General features: G+C 35.5%; 2 protein-coding genes across 3 annotated transcripts; both read right to left on the bottom strand.

Moving 5' to 3' along the window:
- Nucleotides 1-778: 778 nt before the first annotated feature.
- Nucleotides 779-3,115, bottom strand: LOC107024605 (probable L-type lectin-domain containing receptor kinase S.7). The gene has a single exon (XM_015225592.2). The coding sequence runs from the start codon at nt 2,960-2,962 to the stop codon at nt 962-964; it is 2,001 nt and encodes a 666-aa protein (XP_015081078.1). The 5' UTR covers nt 2,963-3,115; the 3' UTR covers nt 779-961.
- Nucleotides 3,116-6,172: 3,057 nt separating this feature from the next.
- On the bottom strand, nt 6,173-17,684 carry LOC107026542. 2 transcript variants are annotated; one of them, XM_015227544.2, is made up of 12 exons: nt 17,397-17,684; nt 14,538-16,666; nt 12,751-13,404; nt 11,772-12,452; nt 10,215-11,100; nt 9,768-10,112; nt 8,187-8,536; nt 7,900-8,097; nt 7,370-7,500; nt 7,113-7,204; nt 6,926-7,033; nt 6,173-6,622 (listed from the first exon to the last, which is right to left on the bottom strand). In XM_015227544.2, the coding sequence occupies exons 1-11, from the start codon at nt 17,569-17,571 to the stop codon at nt 6,990-6,992; spliced, it is 5,685 nt and encodes a 1,894-aa protein (XP_015083030.1). In that variant the 5' UTR covers nt 17,572-17,684; the 3' UTR covers nt 6,173-6,622; nt 6,926-6,989. The 2 variants fall into 2 exon arrangements, with proteins under 2 accessions (XP_015083030.1, XP_015083029.1); XM_015227543.2 differs by having other exon boundaries at nt 9,768-11,100.
- Nucleotides 17,685-18,181: the final 497 nt, after the last annotated feature.

Raw genomic sequence — 18,181 nt, 5'->3', positions numbered from 1 at the left:
TATTACAGGTTAATAAATATACATGAAAATGAACTTTACTTATTTTTGCCTTTATTTAGTAGATTCTCTAAATCCAAAGTACCTTCCAAATATTAGCTAACAGAGAATTAAAATCTTTTGCCCCTCTTTGGCTCTTCTCATCTTCTCTATAAATTGACTATTTGTAACTCATCATCTTCATGCTCCTTATCAAGTGTCCTTTTTATGATTACTTTGTGTTTTTTCATAACCACAACTCGTTTGAGACTAAGGTGTAGGTTGTAGTTAAGTTACATACATTGACAACGTAAATATTTTTCATGCTATTGGTATAGTTTAACACCGTTGACTACATGTTACTTAACATTTTTACGCGATTATTAGTCAATGTTTATCAGAGAAATCACCAAGATTTGGTTGAGGATTCAAAAATTCTGTTGACAGAAGAGAGAAAGCACAATCTGTCATCAACAAAATGGTATTTGTTGTTTGTTTGGAATGTGCTCTCTCTGCTTCTGCCAATAGAAACTGTTAATTCTTCTTTTGGATTCTCAACAAAGATCACACATTTTTCTACTCATAATCTGAAGAGTGAAAATATTTCAGTGAATAACACTATATATAGTGTTGAAAGATCCTGTTTTCGACTAACTACTATCCGAATAGCTCTTTTCAGAATAAGCAGTAAACTTCACACGTTGAATTCGAGTGTTTCTCCTTTCATATAACAGGAAAAGAATGTGCAGGAGATGAAATAAAATGACATGTTAATCGGATTAGATTGAACAAACTTGAAATGTTTCAGGATAACAGACAATAGCATAGAGTTCAATATAATGGATTGAACTCAGGCTACTAAACTTTCCTCATTTCAAACAATAGTCAAAAGGCCTAATGTATATCAGCTCACATTACAATTGCACACAAAAAAATGAAAGAATTTCTAGCTATATATATTGCAGAAAATTCACAAGACTATTGCTCAATCTATTCTGATTTCGAGCTCATGTTCTGGTGCCTCACTCCCTTCGCTGTCTGAGAAAATGTCATCAATGTTGAACGGGATACTAGTGGAGAAAGTTAGAGTTGGTTTCACTTTCGGAACAAAGATAGGTTCCGCCTCATTGTTGAGTATCTGAAATACTCTCCTCATACAAGGCCTTTCTGTGCTATCAGGATTTGCACAGCTCAGTCCAACAAGTAGCAACTTTTTCATCTCTTCCTCTTTGAAGTCTTCGTTAAGCCTTTTGTCTGCTGCATCAATAATCCTACCTTCAGAGTACAGTCTCCAAACCCAATCAACCAAATTCACCATTTCATGACCAGTCCCTTCTCCTTCAATTGGTCTCCTCCCGCAAGCCACCTCTAGTATAACCACACCGTAGCTGAAAACATCAGTCTTCTCGGTTGCTTTTCCGTATTGAAGGTACTCAGGAGCAAGGTATCCCATTGTTCCAGCAGTAAGTGTTGAGACTGGACTCTTGTCATGATCCATAAGTCTTGCCAGCCCAAAATCGCCAAGCCTCGCATTGTAGCTTGCATCAAGCATAATATTGCTTGCTTTTATATCTCTGTGAATCACCTGCTGCTCACATTCTTGATGCAAATAAGTCAGAACAGACGCCAAACCAACTGCTATATTGTACCTGTAAGGCCATTTCAGCGGATTCCCATGCTCGAATTCCTGGTATAGCACCTTATCAAGACTCCCATTAGGCATATAGTCATAAACAAGAAGTAACTCTCCCTTCTCAATACACCACCCTTGCAGCTGAACTAAATTTTTGTGCCTTAAACATGCTATGATCGACAACTCAGCGCCAAACTCAGTCTTACTTTCATGGCTGTGCTTAGATCTTTTCACTGCAGCAATAGAGCTCGATTCCATGAAAAACGCCTTGTAAACAGTACCAAAAGCCCCATTTCCTATAATCCTGCTGGAATGAAATCCTCTTGTAGCTGACCTCAGCTCCTTGTAACTGAACTGCCTTGGTCCAGTAACAAGCTCGGCTTTCAAATTCTTCTCTGTGTTAAGACCCCTCCATTTCTTAACAGAAATCCAACCAAAAGCTACAAGAACAGCACAAAAGAAAGCTGGACCACCAATTCCAAAACCCAAGCCAAAACTCTTATTATGATGTTTATGGCCACCAGAATCTTGAATAATCGGAGGCTTTACAATCACAGTATTATCAGAAACATTATGAGGAGGCCTCACAGGGCCAAATCCATAAGTTCGAAAACTCCAATTCTCAATACTATGCAATTCAGTACTCCCCTCAGTAGAAGCAGCAAACCCCACATACATAAACTCTTTTATATAATCAGACAAGTCAATATCAACAATCAAGATTGGTTTTTTAGGCTTAAAACTAGAGTAACTCAAGAAAACCATCAACTTCTTCTCCTCACTCTTGTAATCAATCCAACAACGAATCAAATTCCTACTTTTCAAATCTACACCAGCTAACCTCAAATTTGCAGTCTTTATTGAAATAAGACTATCAATATCAAGACCAACATGGTTATCATCAGGATCATTAAAATGCAAATCTTGTTTAGTATCAAATTCAACAGCAACAAACTTATTCTTAGTTAACTGTGAAGAATTCACCAAACCCAAAAAACCACCTGGACTACCCAATGTCTGATTATCAGGTGACAGAAAAAAAGCCAATCCATCACCAAACGAAGAGGGGTTGATGTTAGTAACAGAAAAAGCAAATCTTGTTGAAAAAGACGCCGTTTTCTTGGTTTCTGGATCGAAAAACGAAATGGGGTTATTGTAAATGAGGGAACCAGAGCTTGAAGATGGAACTTGAAGATCTCTAGTTAGACCAACAACACCATTACGTAGATAAGAATCACCAAGAAGAGTGAAATTGCGAAGTGTAAAAGATTGCAAATCAAAGCTGCAATTTTGTGATGATACTAACGACAAGAAACTGAAGAAAATCAAGAACCTGAACATGGAAACAAACATGGTGGAGAATTTTTTTTGGAAAAATTGAATCTTTTTTCAGAAAAATGAAGAACAAGTAGATAAAATCTTGAATTTACACATTAAAGTGATTGAATTAGTGGAGATGATGGAGAAAAAAAAAATGGATAATGGGGTACAAACGGTTTATGAAATATAGGCGCCTTTGGGTTGAAGAAAGAGATTAGAGAAAATATTTATGAGATAATTAAGTATTTTTTATTTAAAAAGTTGGATTAATGAGTAATCACTTTTTGTACTTCAATTTTTCATAACCTTCAACTTTAATCTTTTGAGATGCAAAAATAATTTATTTATTTATTTAGAGCATTTTGTCTATATATAAATTATTTTTTTTAGCTTTTCAGATTTTATTCGTGAGAACATAATTAGTATTGTTTTTTTGGTTAAAAATATATATATTATTATTATTATTTGATAATCATACTATTTGTGTTAACTCGCGTTCATTTCGACAAATATTATAATATATCCATCCGAAATAACTATCATGTAGCTTTGTACATCAAATAAATAAATAAAGTTAAATCATTTAATTGTATTGTCTTCTATCATATTTAGACTATTTTTAGAACTCCATACATAACTATGAAGGAAAATAGAAAATTTATAAAATACAAATACTTAATACGTAGAATAATAACATTTTTGATCATTTAGATATATATATATCCGATAAATTATATCTATTCTTTTTTTTTTTCGCAAACAATTTCTTAAAGAATCAACTATTTCACTATATTAAACTAAATAAGACATTTACAATAACAATTATTCCACGTAAGCTTTTCTTATCACTATTATACATCAAATCTACATAGTGTTATTTCACGTTAGAATAATATACATTTAAAATAATCTATACTCAAACATATTTTCTTACATAAAAATATAAAACCACATTTAATCAGAAGGTTTAATATATTAAATATCAAGGGATCAAAATTAACTTTATTTATAATTGAGGGATTAAAATACTATTATCATAAAAAGTTATAAAGAGAAAAAGTATATAATAATGTCTCGAGGAATATAATAGAACTTATAACGGTAATATAGACTTGCAGACGAATTTGGAAGTCCTACTTGTTGAGGGTCCCTACTAAAATAGAAATTTATATAATAATATGCTATATATTTTATTATTATTATTATATATTTTTATATATTCTTCGTTTGAACTGAGAGTCTATCAAAAATAATTTATGATATCTTATGATATAAAGGAACAAAACATAAATATATTCTCGAACTATTATGAATAGTATGCAAATATGCTTCCTCATACTTTTGAGATGTTATTGGTCCCTTTGTCATCCTAAAACTAGAACATATGTATCCTTCACTGACTAAATAAGGACACGAAATGCAATTTTATCGTCGGTTCAACGGATAAAATTATGATATGTGTATGTCAGTTAGTATAAAGTGTATATATGCTCTATTTTTTGGATGGTATGTACACCAATGTCCTAAAAGTATGACGAAAGGTATCTGTATATTATTTATGATTGTTCGAGAATATATTTAGCACTTTTTCCTAATATAAATGCAGCCTATTAATACTGTTGTCGTCTTCTAAAATTTCTTTTTCAAGTTAAAAAATTTATTAAAAATAATTTATATATCTTACGAAATAAAATTTACGTGTAATTTTTTATTTGTTGGATATAGTAAGTCGTTGTCGTTGTTGTTGTAATTATACACAGCCAACAATTGTATTTATTGAAAGTGAATTTTAGGTCCTACTGACTATTACTAAAATTCAAAACAAGCCGTTGTACGATAAAGTTTGAACCAAATTCTTTTAATTTTGTTTGACCAATTATTTCATGTATATATATTTTTTTGGGTGTGTAAATAAATAAAAAAATTAACGGGAAAAAGAATAATTGTACCCCAATGGTCTTTTGAATAATATTGACGACAAGGTATTTGGTAGAAACTTAACATTGAGGAAAAGGTTTGAGAAGTTTTAATACTTATCCATATATAATAACAATAATAATAATAATAATATATGTAGTTAGTTTATGAACGGAGTTTGAGAAAGAGAATAATATATATGTCGATTTTATCCTTATATTAATGGAGTAGGAAGGTTGATATTAATAGAGGAGAATCTAAAACATGATTGTCTCATATCCGTTTTGGAGTTCGATTAATAAAAATGTGCATCAAGAAGTTTCATTTTGAGAGGTAAAACTATTCCTACGGCTGGTAGTATCACATTACAAGTTTGTATTCGAGACCTTTGATTAAAAATAATCGTAATATTTGTCACTTTACCGTAAAACTTCGATTACATACTATCCGTTTTATGTTATGTGACACTTTTCGAATTTACATATTCAAATAAGTCTATTTTTTACTGTAAATTTTTCATAGATCTTTTAAACATTTTGAAATATCAATTATTGTGACTTATAGTACTTTTTATATAGTTTACAAATATATAAATTTCGTATAATTTTTTTTTCTGAAGATTTCAAATGCAAATTCACAATTAAATTTGAATGGTTCAACTCTCAAAAAATAAAAAGTGTCACATAAATTGAAAACGTAATAGTTCTGTCATCCAAGAAAATTGTCAAGAGTATCTCCAAATAGGGCAATGGCCTAGATAATCAACAATGACACTGAATACAATGTGATTATTGAATCAACTTTCCACTTTATTAAATCTATATAATATAAAGTCTATAGTAATAGACCCATAGAGCCGTTGGGGTTTAATTCAATAATCTTATAAATGATGAGTTCATCACGTGGAATGAATAATAAAAACACATATTTGAATTGTGCAAAAACTAATTAGGCAGAACAAAAGTTCTTGGAAGTTCACCCCAGTGTGCTTCCTTATTCATTAATTTAGTTAGGCACACGTGAATTTATGGAATCTTGTTCGAAAATAGCATTCTATCTGGCGGGATCTAATCATAATAAGAAAGTTTAAATTCAAAATTAAATTTCTCCGTAATATGTTTTAATTTAATCCAATAGAATCGAAACTCCTTTCTATTTAAAAGAAATGATGCTTAATAAAAGAACGAAATTCACATGGTCATAATTGTCTACACTTAATTTTCTATCTTCCCAGTTCAAGAAGTATGAAAAGTGCCAAATATTGGAAACTATCAACAAGGAGTGACAATCACTTGAAATTCTATTTCATCTTCCCCAAAGCAATTGGAGATCAAAAAAACAACAAATTTGATGACTTATTAAGGTAAAGACGAAGTAAAAACATGCTACTAGAGACGTTGCAACAGATACAGATGTCGGGAAAGACGAAGTAAGAACACTCTATAAGGCTAAGCCCTATACCTCTACCACTCTCTTAGCCATTTGCATTAATAACAACGTGTGTTTACCTCCTCCCTTCAATCATATAAGTCAAAAAAGTAATTTAAATCTTACAAATGACAGCCATATAGTAATAATGACTGTAGTTCTGTATTCTAATCATCAAGGTTCAAGCGTATATACATTAGAAAGGTTTTTGAATCGCTGATATTGGAAGTGAGAACATGTCGAAAGGGAATGAAAACGACAGCATGCACAGCCGTTAGGACAGGCTTGGCTGAGGCTGCACAGCAAATATCACCTTCCTATATGTACAATTTATGTAACACAAAAGCCCTGCCAAAAAACAATATAAAGTTTAAATTCGTTTATTGGAGACCCATGATGAAGGTAACATAAAAAGTGTATGGGAGGCGGAACAAGGAAATTTATCCAAATACACAACAGAAGTCAAATCTAATCTACGCTGCTCCAAAAATGTTGTTGGATCCTCAAACAATGCACTAAATTAGAAGGATCCAACATGCACCTGACCGCATTTTTGAAGAGTACAAGCAGAATAGATTTCTAGCATATGGTTGTGACAAGCATAGACAAGAAACTGTAAATGACAAGTTAAGATGGGAAAGAAGAGACAACCTTGTCTTCGAGCAGAAGCACTACCCTTGTATAAACAAGTTTTTTGAAGTGGATAAAAAATCAATCAGATGGGCGCAGGTCTCTGCTGAACCATCCTCGGCACAAGTACTACAAAGAAAGAGTTTCTAATTCAGAAAGCAATCAAAAAAGCTCCATTAGCAGTTAAATAAAAGGCGGAAACAGATACCTTCATCCATACTGCAGAAACTATTGGGGGGAAATATGGAGTCAGGGTCAATTCCTTGCTGCAGAGGTAGGACATTAGCCACATTGGGTTTACTGCAGAAACATCCAATTTTAGTTGAAAGAAATGTTAGCAGTATTACAAGCTAAAATATGTTAAGGTGAATTTTCTTTACTTTTTTGTCTTATAAACTACACATGATGAAGGGCGGGCCTGAAAATTTAATGCTTCAGGTGCTATAAAGAATAGGTTTTGATCACCTGGCCCACGAGGGAATAAATTTTCGGATGGGTAGATCTACATCCTCATCCTCTTCATCATCAGAGCACTGATAAGGTGAGATCTCATATGATTTCTCTCGACTTTTCTTGGTACCACACTCACTGTCAGCCTGTGCAATAATTAAAATACATGCCAGTGTGAGGACTGAAAGCAAAACTCTACCATGAAAATTTGAACAGAAAACGAAAAACTAATGGATGTTTTCATTGTGTAGTAGTTATACTGCTATTACAGGAGACGTTATTAAGCACAGTGAACTTATTGTAGATGTTTCTGCAGGAACTGTTATGCTAAGATTTGGAACTCAAATCGTAAACTAGTCTGTGCAAGCTTACATAGTCTACCCCCTATATAGATCGCTGTCAATCATAATATTTTTCTTGGAGGGAGGTTAATAATTTATTGGTGATGTGGGAAAAGCTAGTGTAGGTTGTGGACAATCAGAACCTATAATGAACCTAGATGTTGTTCAAGTATCAATTATGACTTTTCTATGTGGATGCATCACCTTTTCATGATCAGTAAAGTTATCAACAATGTGACATCTTCCTGGTGATGGTGTTGCTTGAAATGAATCATTTCTCGAAGTCTCAGTGGGCTTCGGTTCACTCTCTTGCTTCTTGAAGATCTTTCCAACTCTTTCCTTTTCTTTTTGGGACATATCAACATCATTATTACATTTCTTTTTAGCCATCGTCTTTTCATCCTACAGAAAAAGTAATCAGTAATTAGTTACCAGTAAGGTAAAACAGAAGCAGAAAAGGGAGAATCCTTAGTGAGAAGAAAGTTGCGTACATTAGTGGGAAGTCCTTTATCTTTCTCCGCTCTTTTAGCATGAATTTTATCGTCCTGCTCTCTCTGCTGTCGGCGTCCTTCTTCGACTCGCTTTCTTTTCCTTTCCCTCTCATTTTTTTCTTCTTCTTCCCTCAGCCTTTTCCTTGCTATTGCATCAGCTTCCTTTTTCTTCTTTTCCTCTTCCTTCTTTTTCTTGTGATTTTCCAATTGTTTTGAATTTTCTTGCTCTAACCGTGCCCGCTCGTGCTTCATTGCTTCCTTCCTCATCTTACGCTCGTTCTCTTTTTTCTCTTCCAGGCGTTTTGCAGCTTCAGCAGCTTCCAGAGCCTTTACTTTTACATCTCTCTTTCCTGTGAACAAACAGAAAAATCGTAATTACACCAGTAACAATCAAAAGGCAGCCTTGATCATGCACAAGCTTCATTTTGCATAATCAGAATTAGCATTCAGGAGAAAAACTAGGTGGGAGAAGTTTGTTTTACTGATCAGAATAAGCAAAGCTGGGTGGGAAATAACATGTTGAACCTTCAAGATTGAATTTTCTTTTGCTTGCAACAGATCATCACAAGGGAATCCAATTCTATGAAAGAAAACAACTATGCCTCAGCTGCAGGCAAGTTGGGGCCGCTTGGGCCCAAGTATATGAATTTTCATGTCGCTCCATTTAAACTCGTCTCAATCCAATATTATCAAAGATAAAATAAAAAGCACTAAATTTTCTCTTATTTTCTACTGGCTATATCTAGCATATACATTTCTAATAGGAATCAGCATCTCCTAGAAAACATTGGACTTAAAGTAAACATATTATCATGACTAAAACTTAATTCCAGCTATATGTTGCCACCTATTTAGAGCTTTTTCTTCCATTGTACTTGCGCTAGGTCCGCATTGAACTCAGAGAAGTAAAGCATTTTCTAGTTTTTCAATCCTCATTTATGTTCCAGTAAGAATACAAACAACATTAAACATTTTCACTCAAGTAAAGATTGTTTTTATCTTCAGCATAGTAATCAGTACAGCACAACCAAAATAAGCAGCTGAACAAAGTCTGGAAATTCTGAGAGAACTAAAGTAACATGTTATTCAGTTAGCAGAATAATGTAGGTGCTATTATTGCATAATAAAAGGATAATTTGATATTGGTGTTGAATACTCTTCAAAATCTCAAAGTTCAGGTATAACATGCTCAAAGCATAGTAGAAGCATGATACTCTATAGAAGAACACTGGAGAAGCTACAATGACCACCAAAGGCCAATTAGCTAATACCACCGGACTTTTTAAGTTGGGGGGAGCGATAAGTTTCTAACCTCCAAAATCAACGTCGAGGGAGTTCAAATTTATCGATGCAAAACACCACCAAAATTAATTGTGTAAACACCAAGTAACAGAAATTAATTTACTTGTATCAATATCCTACTCTTCTAAGTTCAACCAAGACGGATACCGTTTGATACTAACAAGCAGTCCTGCCACTAAAGAGCATCAAGATTGTTACAAATCTTCTTTTATCTTTTCACCTTTTTTATATTGAAAATAGTTCCAAATTTTTCTGTAAAAGAAAAGAAGGAAAATTTACCTGTACATACAGCAGCTGCTTGTTTCTGTTGGACTAGTGGTATAAATGAAGTCACATTTGTGACAATGTTGTTATGACTTGGCCCTTTTTCTGAAAGATTCTGTCTCTCTCTCTTGAAACTGGATTTAGCTGATAGTTTTGGCCTACTAGACCTCCTAAGGGATTCCTTACCTTGTTTAATTCCTTTCGTACCCATCAAAGAAGTCTGTTTTACCTTTGCAGCACTCATATTTCTGAAGCTACTTCCAAGCTTTCTCTTGGCTTTATTATGATGCCCACTGCAGCTAACATCTGTATTGACAGAATCCAAACTTCCCCTTGCATGAGACTTCTCAGCCGCAGAGACTGAAGCAGGGGGATTAAGACATGAGTTAGATATTGATGCAAGTGGTAGTCTTTTGACATGACTTTTCACTACTGTTGAATCCAATTCATCACGGATTTTACCTGCCATATCTGCAGTCTCATTCTCCTCACTACTATTGGGATCCTCCTCAATTGGGAAACACATGAGCTCTGGGTTTAAGTTCAAACCCTTCTCTGAACTGCTAGAATGTGACGGGATCCTTTCCCAAAACTTTCCAACAGGAGACTGGTATTGATTTCCTGACCTCCCTCCAAATTGACATCCGTAAGAAGGTTGATAATCAGAACAAGGTATCTTCAGTTTAGAATCTTTCGCTTCATCCATGCAGCTATCACTTGCCCTAACCTGTTTGTTGACATCCTCCTCCGACAAGAAGGTGCTCAGATCCAGATGCTCAAGAAGCCCATTAGGTAAAGATTGATATAGATTTCGAGCACGGTCAAACCCAAAAGAAGATGTGAAATGAGATAAGGGTGTATGTGCACTTGCTGATTTGCAGATCTGCTCCAGAATGCTCGCACGCTGAATTGTCGTCTCATAGTTGATCTCTAGCTGCGTAATATCTAATTCTCCACCTGATGTTGAGGCATCTATAATGAAACCCTCAAGCACGGGCTTAGATTGATCAGCATCAACGATATCCAAGTCTCTATTTAGTGGAGAAGAGCAAATAAAAGATTGGGAATATAAGTTATGTTCTCCGATATGAGATTTTCTCTCCAAACGAGTCAGGTTTTCAGAATGATCCAACTCAACATTCTTTTCAAGGTGCAGTGAGGCTGGAATATCTTGTTCATCCGAGAAATTCTCAGCATTGGAAAGGAGTTCATGTTCCTCTCCTGTTTCCAGTTCCTTTTCAGCTGACTTTTGAAACAAACTTGAGACATGGGATACACGTAATAGTTTGTCAACAGAAGAGGAAGCAGACTCGGTGCTGTTATTTCGCTTTTCATAACATATCGCATCCTACAGATAAGTGACATGGCAGAAATTATGTCATAAATGAAGTTAAGTTAACCAGCTTGAGTCATTAAGTTAAATGATGAAAATATTGTTTTAAGCAAAGATGAGACTTCCTTTTTCCTCTTCTCTTTTCAGCATTAAAGGGTGTCTTTTATTCATAATACAAGGTGTGATAAGAGGGTGTCTTCGATTCATAATACAAGCTGTGATACGGTTAATGACCCTGGCAGTGGCTCAGACTTAACAACTTCTCTAAAAAAGATCAAATCAGAATTGAAGAAAATTTGAGTCATCACACAACCTAAACACATTAGTTCGCCAAATGGACTTCCATGACAAGCAGAATTTTACATCCATGCAGTCATTAATTTGCCCAAGGGGTCACAATTGCCAAAAACAAACACACTAACAACAAGGATAGCTATTTTCAGAGGATATGGTAACGGACATATTTTTGCAGTAGTTCCATTTGTAGTGTGAAATGGAACTTGCAAAAAAGAAAAATGTTTCCCAGATAAACAAATGGTAAAAGGGAATTGCAACAGGAAATTCCTACACACCCTAAACCTTGTCTTAAATTATTGTGCACACCAATGAAGTCTACTTGTGTACACAAAAGTATCTATGCATCAACTTGAATATGCAAAGGAATAAATTAATTTTAAGCATTGTACCATTTCGTTTTGCAGCTTCCGCAAGGAACCAACGCCTTCTTTCAAAGGAAAACTTTTCGTCTCAGGTGAACCCGTAGTAGAGCTCTTGGCTCGGAAAGGTTTACCTTGCACAACATTGTCTGTCTTTCCTTGACTTGCGCTGAAGTTTAAGCTTACTGCATCCATCTGTGCCTGATAAAGCTTAGACATTTGAGAGCTTGGACAAACAGAAAAACAGTTAGATTGGTTATCTTCAAGTCTTTTCCTCTTAACTTGTGGCCATGAATCCAGCTTAACAGATCTCAATCGTCGATCAAACAATGAGAACTCCCTCGCATTTGCAATTTCACTTGATACCGGAAGATCGAGATTATCTTCATCATTGGATCCAGATTGTTGTGGACTCCATGTAAGCAAGTCATCCTCTTTCTGATGGGAATGCCTATCCGTATTGTGCTTACCACATGCATCTCCATGAGTATTTTCACCATCCAAACAAGATAAATTTCGATCATTTGGCATGCTAGGCTGTCTCTTTCCATCTGGGGTAATGGAAGTCAGATCTTCAAGTTCAAGTTCCTTTACCAAACAATCCTGGGAATCGCCAGTCGAAGTTGAGATGTGATGTGTAGCAGCAGTTTTAGTGTTGACAGCATATGAGGCAGGTAGACACTGAGTATTCCTGTCACAACTTTTACCTCCCTGTCCAGCCATGGGGGAAAAAGTTACAATGTTAGATAAGTAATGTGTAACTCTCTATCGGTAAGCAAAAGTTGAGTTACATGTCAGCATAACATTGTTCTGCTTGATTACCAGCAACATTGTGTACGTTCTGAATGTGTACTACTTATAACAAATATAGACTACATAAAAGAGTTCATACAAGCAATATGTTGATTGAACTTAAACAAAATAGGAGCGCGATCAAATGCTTTTACTTCTGAAAAAAATGCTGTTGGCAAGAGAGCAGATTTTATGCTCAAAGTGATTCTTCACGTACCATTTTATTTAGCAGCTTCGGCGATGAACCACTTCCTTCTTTCAAATGACAATTTTTCTTCTCGGATATACTAACACTAGAACTCTTGGTTCTGAAAGGTGTATGTTCCACAACATTGTCTGTTTTTTCTTGACTTGTGTTGAAATTTAAGCTTACAGTATCCACGTGTGCCTGATAAAGCTTTGACATTTGAGAGCTTGGACAAGCAGAAAAGCAGTTAGTTTGCTTATCTTCAACTTTTTTCCTCTTAACTTGTGGCCATGAATCCATCTTAGCAGATCTGAATCTGTCATCAAACAAGGGCTCCCTTGTAATCTCAAGTTTGCTTGATACGGAGAGATTGAGATTCTCATCATCTTTCTGTCCAGATGGTAGGGAATCCCTGTCCATATCAAACTTGACACATACATCTCTATAACTCTCTTCACCTTTGAAACGGGACAAATTTGGATCATTTGGCGTGCAAGACCGTTTCTTTGCATCTGGGGAAATGGAAATCGGATCTTCAATGTCAAAGTTCTTCGCCAAGCAAACCTGGGTATCTCCAGTAACCTTTTTAGTCAAACTTGAGATGTGAGGTGTAGCAGCAATTTTGTTGTTGGCAACATAAGATGTAGACAAACATTGAGCAGTCCTGTCACAACTGTTACCTCCCTGTCCAGCCATGGAGAAAAAATTCAACCTCAAATACACTTGAAAACAATGCTTAACTTTCTCTTGCTAATTAAATCTTGAGTTACATGTCAGCAGAGCATTGTTCTGCCTGGGCACCACAAAAATTGTGTACATTCTGTCTGTTTACTACTAAAAACAAAAATAGACTAAATCAAAGATCCAAGAAATTCATATGAGGAATAGATTGATTGAACTTGCTAATAAAGGAGCACCATTGGTGATTTTTCTTCTGAAATAGAAGGTCATCTTTGCAAGAAAATTAGGTCCTAAACTCGAACAGCTTCTTCATGAAGCAGCCAAAAGAGGGTGCATCCACCCTCTATTTCCACTTGGCTAAATATTGAAAAGGATCCAAGGTGTGCCAGGAAATAGAATAACAAGTTCCTATGACTTACTGGAGATCCCAAAACTGTGAATTCCAAAAATAATGGTAGTACCACTATTAATTTCAAATATGAATTGTATAACTGTGTATCAGCCAGCTACAAATATGGCATGACTCATGAGTGTAAATTTTGATCACACTATGACATAGATACTCTCTTTCAAAATCTTAAGTATGTCATTTGCATTCAGCAAATCCAACAAGCTCATAACTGAACATAATTTCAAAGAGATGACAAGGAAAAGATGAACTTGTCAAAACTTTCTGGCACAACAACCACCTAAAGGCTTTATCGGTAGTAGATGATTCTCTTCCAAATTATTAGAAGAATGATTTAAGCTACTTCATCAAATATTTGAAGATTTTCCCAGACATCATGGTTATAAAGAACAACAGATATTTGAAGTTTTTCAGAATCTGCAGGCATCCAAATTCAGCAAAGTAAAACATATATGCCTACGGAATAGAGTTCTGAACTTAGGAGTACCTAAAAACTTTATAAATGTCACTAGATTATATGTCAAGCTATTTTACAGATCTTTAATGTCAAATCAAGAGAAGTTATGCACCACAAAACTGTTAATGCACTCCAAGATATCCTAAAAATAGATAGTGAAGTGTAAAAATGAAGACATAATAGATATTAGGAACATATTACTTTGCCACACAGTTTTATAGTGTCACCAAAAGAGGATGCATGTAAGACAAACATATGTGTGTAACATACCACTTCAACATTATCTACCATTGAATTATATGATTCCTTCAGATTGAGTTCAATGTTAGTGTCTGCATCCTGATGACCAACATCATTTGAAAGTGTCTCATCATCATGCAGATAAGAAGATTGCCGTGAACATTGTACGCCCCTTGACTCGTTTATAGTATCCCTTGATGCACGATGTTCATCCATATCCAAGGCGCACCCATTCATTACGGTACCGGCAGGCTCTCTGATTGTCGTAGAAAATGAACTCCCTGGAACTTCGCTACACTTATTTGAAATTTCTCGCTCAAGTTTTAACTGTTCCCTAGAAGTTCTGTTATCTACAGGACTACCAGATATCTTCTTTTCTGAGGTTGGTTCTGGTGAGGTATTGGAAATTACATCCGTTGATTTTGTGCTCTTCTCCTCAAAGTTAGGAGTAAAGGTCATCTTCAGGTTACACTCTTCTTTGTCATCAAATTCGAGTTGCTTTGGTTTTATGGGCATAAAACAATCATGTGGAGGATTGGCAACCAGATGTTCCACTCCCACTTTTGGTTTAGAATTGCCAGTTCTAGACCTACAAGTAGGAGATCCTTCCATCACAGCTTCAGTGCTACCTTGCTTATTATGAGTCTCATTGTTATCAGAGGATGGAGCGACTGATTTGCTGCCAGTTGGACAATGAGTGTCGTAATTTTCATGCAAAGACTTCTCTGAATTAGCAGACATGGAACCCCCACCACCAGAACCAGCAACAGTGGAAGTATCAATAGGCTCTGCTATGACTTCACTGTCCATGTTACTTTGTGTCTTTGGGCTCTTATGATACAATATTAGAGAAGGTTCAGCTGATTTCAAAGAATCAAGATTGGTAAATAACACTGCCGATGATCCACCAATTGCTGGGGCAAAAACATCATTGCTCACCCTATCTGAAAATGTGGATATAGTGGCATGTGAATCATCACCTGGACAAGGCAATTTTGGGGCCATACTCCTGGATCTTGTGATTCTACCACAATAACTACCATTCTTCTTCTTAGTCTCTTGGTGGCTTTTGACTGTTGGTTTGTGAATATTAGATGTATCAGCCACTTCCAATGACCTACCTGACACACAACCTGCAGAGCATGCTTGAGTCTGTTCATCTTTCTGAACTACATCAGCAGAACCATCCACTTTAAGAGAATCATTTATACAGTTTAGTTGTTTGTAATCACTTCTGGACCTCGTGACTTTATTTACTTCAATCCCCTCATGCTGGTGTACTTCTACAAATTCCGTTAACTTGCTGACTTCAGTAACAACAGGAAAAGATTCTGGCTGGTTGTCTGGCTTGTCTGAAAATTCATTTAGTTGAGAAGCAGACAAACTGGTACCTGTGGCAGCAAAATTGCAACTGTGTTTGTGTGTTGAATGACCTTTCTGAGCTGTAGCAAAAGAGTTATCTACTTCTGTTGTATGACTCTTCTCGGCAAGATCAGTCAAGCTATCTACTTCCACATAATGATTCACACCCTCAAGACACTTGGTAGATGCTTTATGTTTCGAATATTCACCCATATGTACATTGATCTCTCTTTCTTCTTCATGAGTTCTTTCAGCTGATTCCCTAAATCCACCACTACTACTACTAACTACACAAGGTTCAGACAATTTTTGTGACTCATTATTGTGATCAACTTGTTCAGAAGTAGAAAGGCCAATCCCTATAGGAGTAATAACATATTTTTTCTGCCGACTGGAGTAGTCCTTTGCTTCGGTTTGTGCACTATTTCGAAGCTGAAGAGCCTTTTGTCTAGACTTAGACCTCTGAATTCTAGCTAGCGACAAGTCTAAATCATTAAAATTATTCAGGACTATTGCATCTGTCTGATCTAGGGGAGAGTTAACACTTACATCAGGCTCAGGAACAGTATTCAGAGAACATTCCTGGTTATTATCAGGATTTACAGCTGTATTAGCAGACCCATCTTCAGGGTGAAAACTTTTGTTGGTAACAGGAACCTCCAAGAACCCCCCCTGAGACATTTCTTCATTGTCATCTCTGACAACTGGCCTCTTGATCAATGAGCAACGAGCACTAGCTTGGCGCACAGTAGGTGGCCGTGGGATATTTACAGAAATCAGCTGCTCTTTGTTCAGCTCTGGCAAAAAAAAAAAGAGAGGGATATCATTTAAGCGCTTGTTGAACAAAACAGAACATGAAACTATTGAAGCATAGAAAATGGCAATTGAAAACTTCAAACATAAATTTATTGAGGAAAAGGAGACACGTTTCGGATAAAAGATGAATTTGAAAACCAAACAGATGACAAAGAGTATATAAACAAGCACATTTTACCCGTATCGGACACTTGAAAAAGGAGAAGAGTGAATAAACATGAAAATCAACTCTCTGCTGTTCGAACTTCAAAATTTTGACTTTTGACAGATAAATGAGAACGCGGATGTATATAAACAAGGAATTTTTCCTACACGCAACGGTGTGACCTAGTGGCTAATGAAGTCTCTAGTTCACAAAATTACAAGGTGATTTTCTTCTCATATGTCCTAGTCTTAGTGGACAAAGTTACCTAATATTTGTTGCTGGTACGAGATGACAAGTATCCTGTCGAATCAGTCGAGGTGCACAAAAACTGGCTCAGACATCACAATCATCCCCCCCAAAAAAAAAACTAGTTTTCCTCTATCAGTCACATTCAGCGGGTGCTGAGTACCACTGCACACACTAAGCATATTTTTAAGAATATTTAACTGTGTATTTGACCTGCATCCTACAATTGCATTCACCTAACGTAAGACCGGAACCCTAGAACACTTGGAACAACAGAAATTGGCGATAATAACAAGCAAAAGCTTGAAATGAGTAATTACCTTTGGGATTTGACGACTGCTGAGAATTGAAGAGCCATGGAGGAGGATTAATCCCTTGGATTTTAAATTTAGTAGCGAGGTGTTGACTATACCGGTCAGTATGTTGCTTAACTAGTTCGATGATCTTATGCTTTCTCTCGAAGATTTCTACGAACAGATCCTCAACCGTCGACATTTCAATCAAAACGACACCGTATCTCCGTCGTATCTACGCCGTCCGGTGACTCTGCATCTGCACGAGGAGGAGGAGGAAGGGGAGTGTAGGGATAGTGAACGTTGAGGAAGAGGAATGGCACAGATCAATTTGGCTTGAGCGGGGATTTAGGCATTTTCAAATTTTTTGACCCAAAACGACGACGTCCGCTCAAATTTCCTAAGAAATATTTTTCTAGGCTTGTTGATACTTTTATTTAAAATCAATTTAACGTGAAATTGAATTTTTGTTTGAACGTATAGTTTAGTTGATGATATTAAGGGTGAAATATTAGTATTGGTTCATGTGATACGATTAAATTTTTATTTTAAATATATGACTTAAATATAATTTAATTTTGAATTAATTATGTTTTTTCATTGGTTAAATGTGAAAAATATGTCTAGATTTATATTGTGGTACCTTCAAATGAATAAAATTTCAAGTTTAATATTATGTTTACTAGCAAATATATGTATGTTTTACATTTGTGTTTATAAAAGAGAAAAAAATTATAAGTAGCATTTAGTAATTTGTGATTGATGAGTTATACTTCTCAAACTATTATTTATCAAGTGCATAAAATGTGAAT

The sequence above is a fragment of the Solanum pennellii genome, chromosome 7 (assembly GCF_001406875.1).
Source record: "Solanum pennellii chromosome 7, SPENNV200".
Lineage (NCBI taxonomy): Eukaryota > Viridiplantae > Streptophyta > Magnoliopsida > Solanales > Solanaceae > Solanum > Solanum pennellii.
The sequence above is the reverse complement of the archived record's forward strand: the minus strand, read 5'-3'. Positions and strand labels throughout refer to the sequence as shown.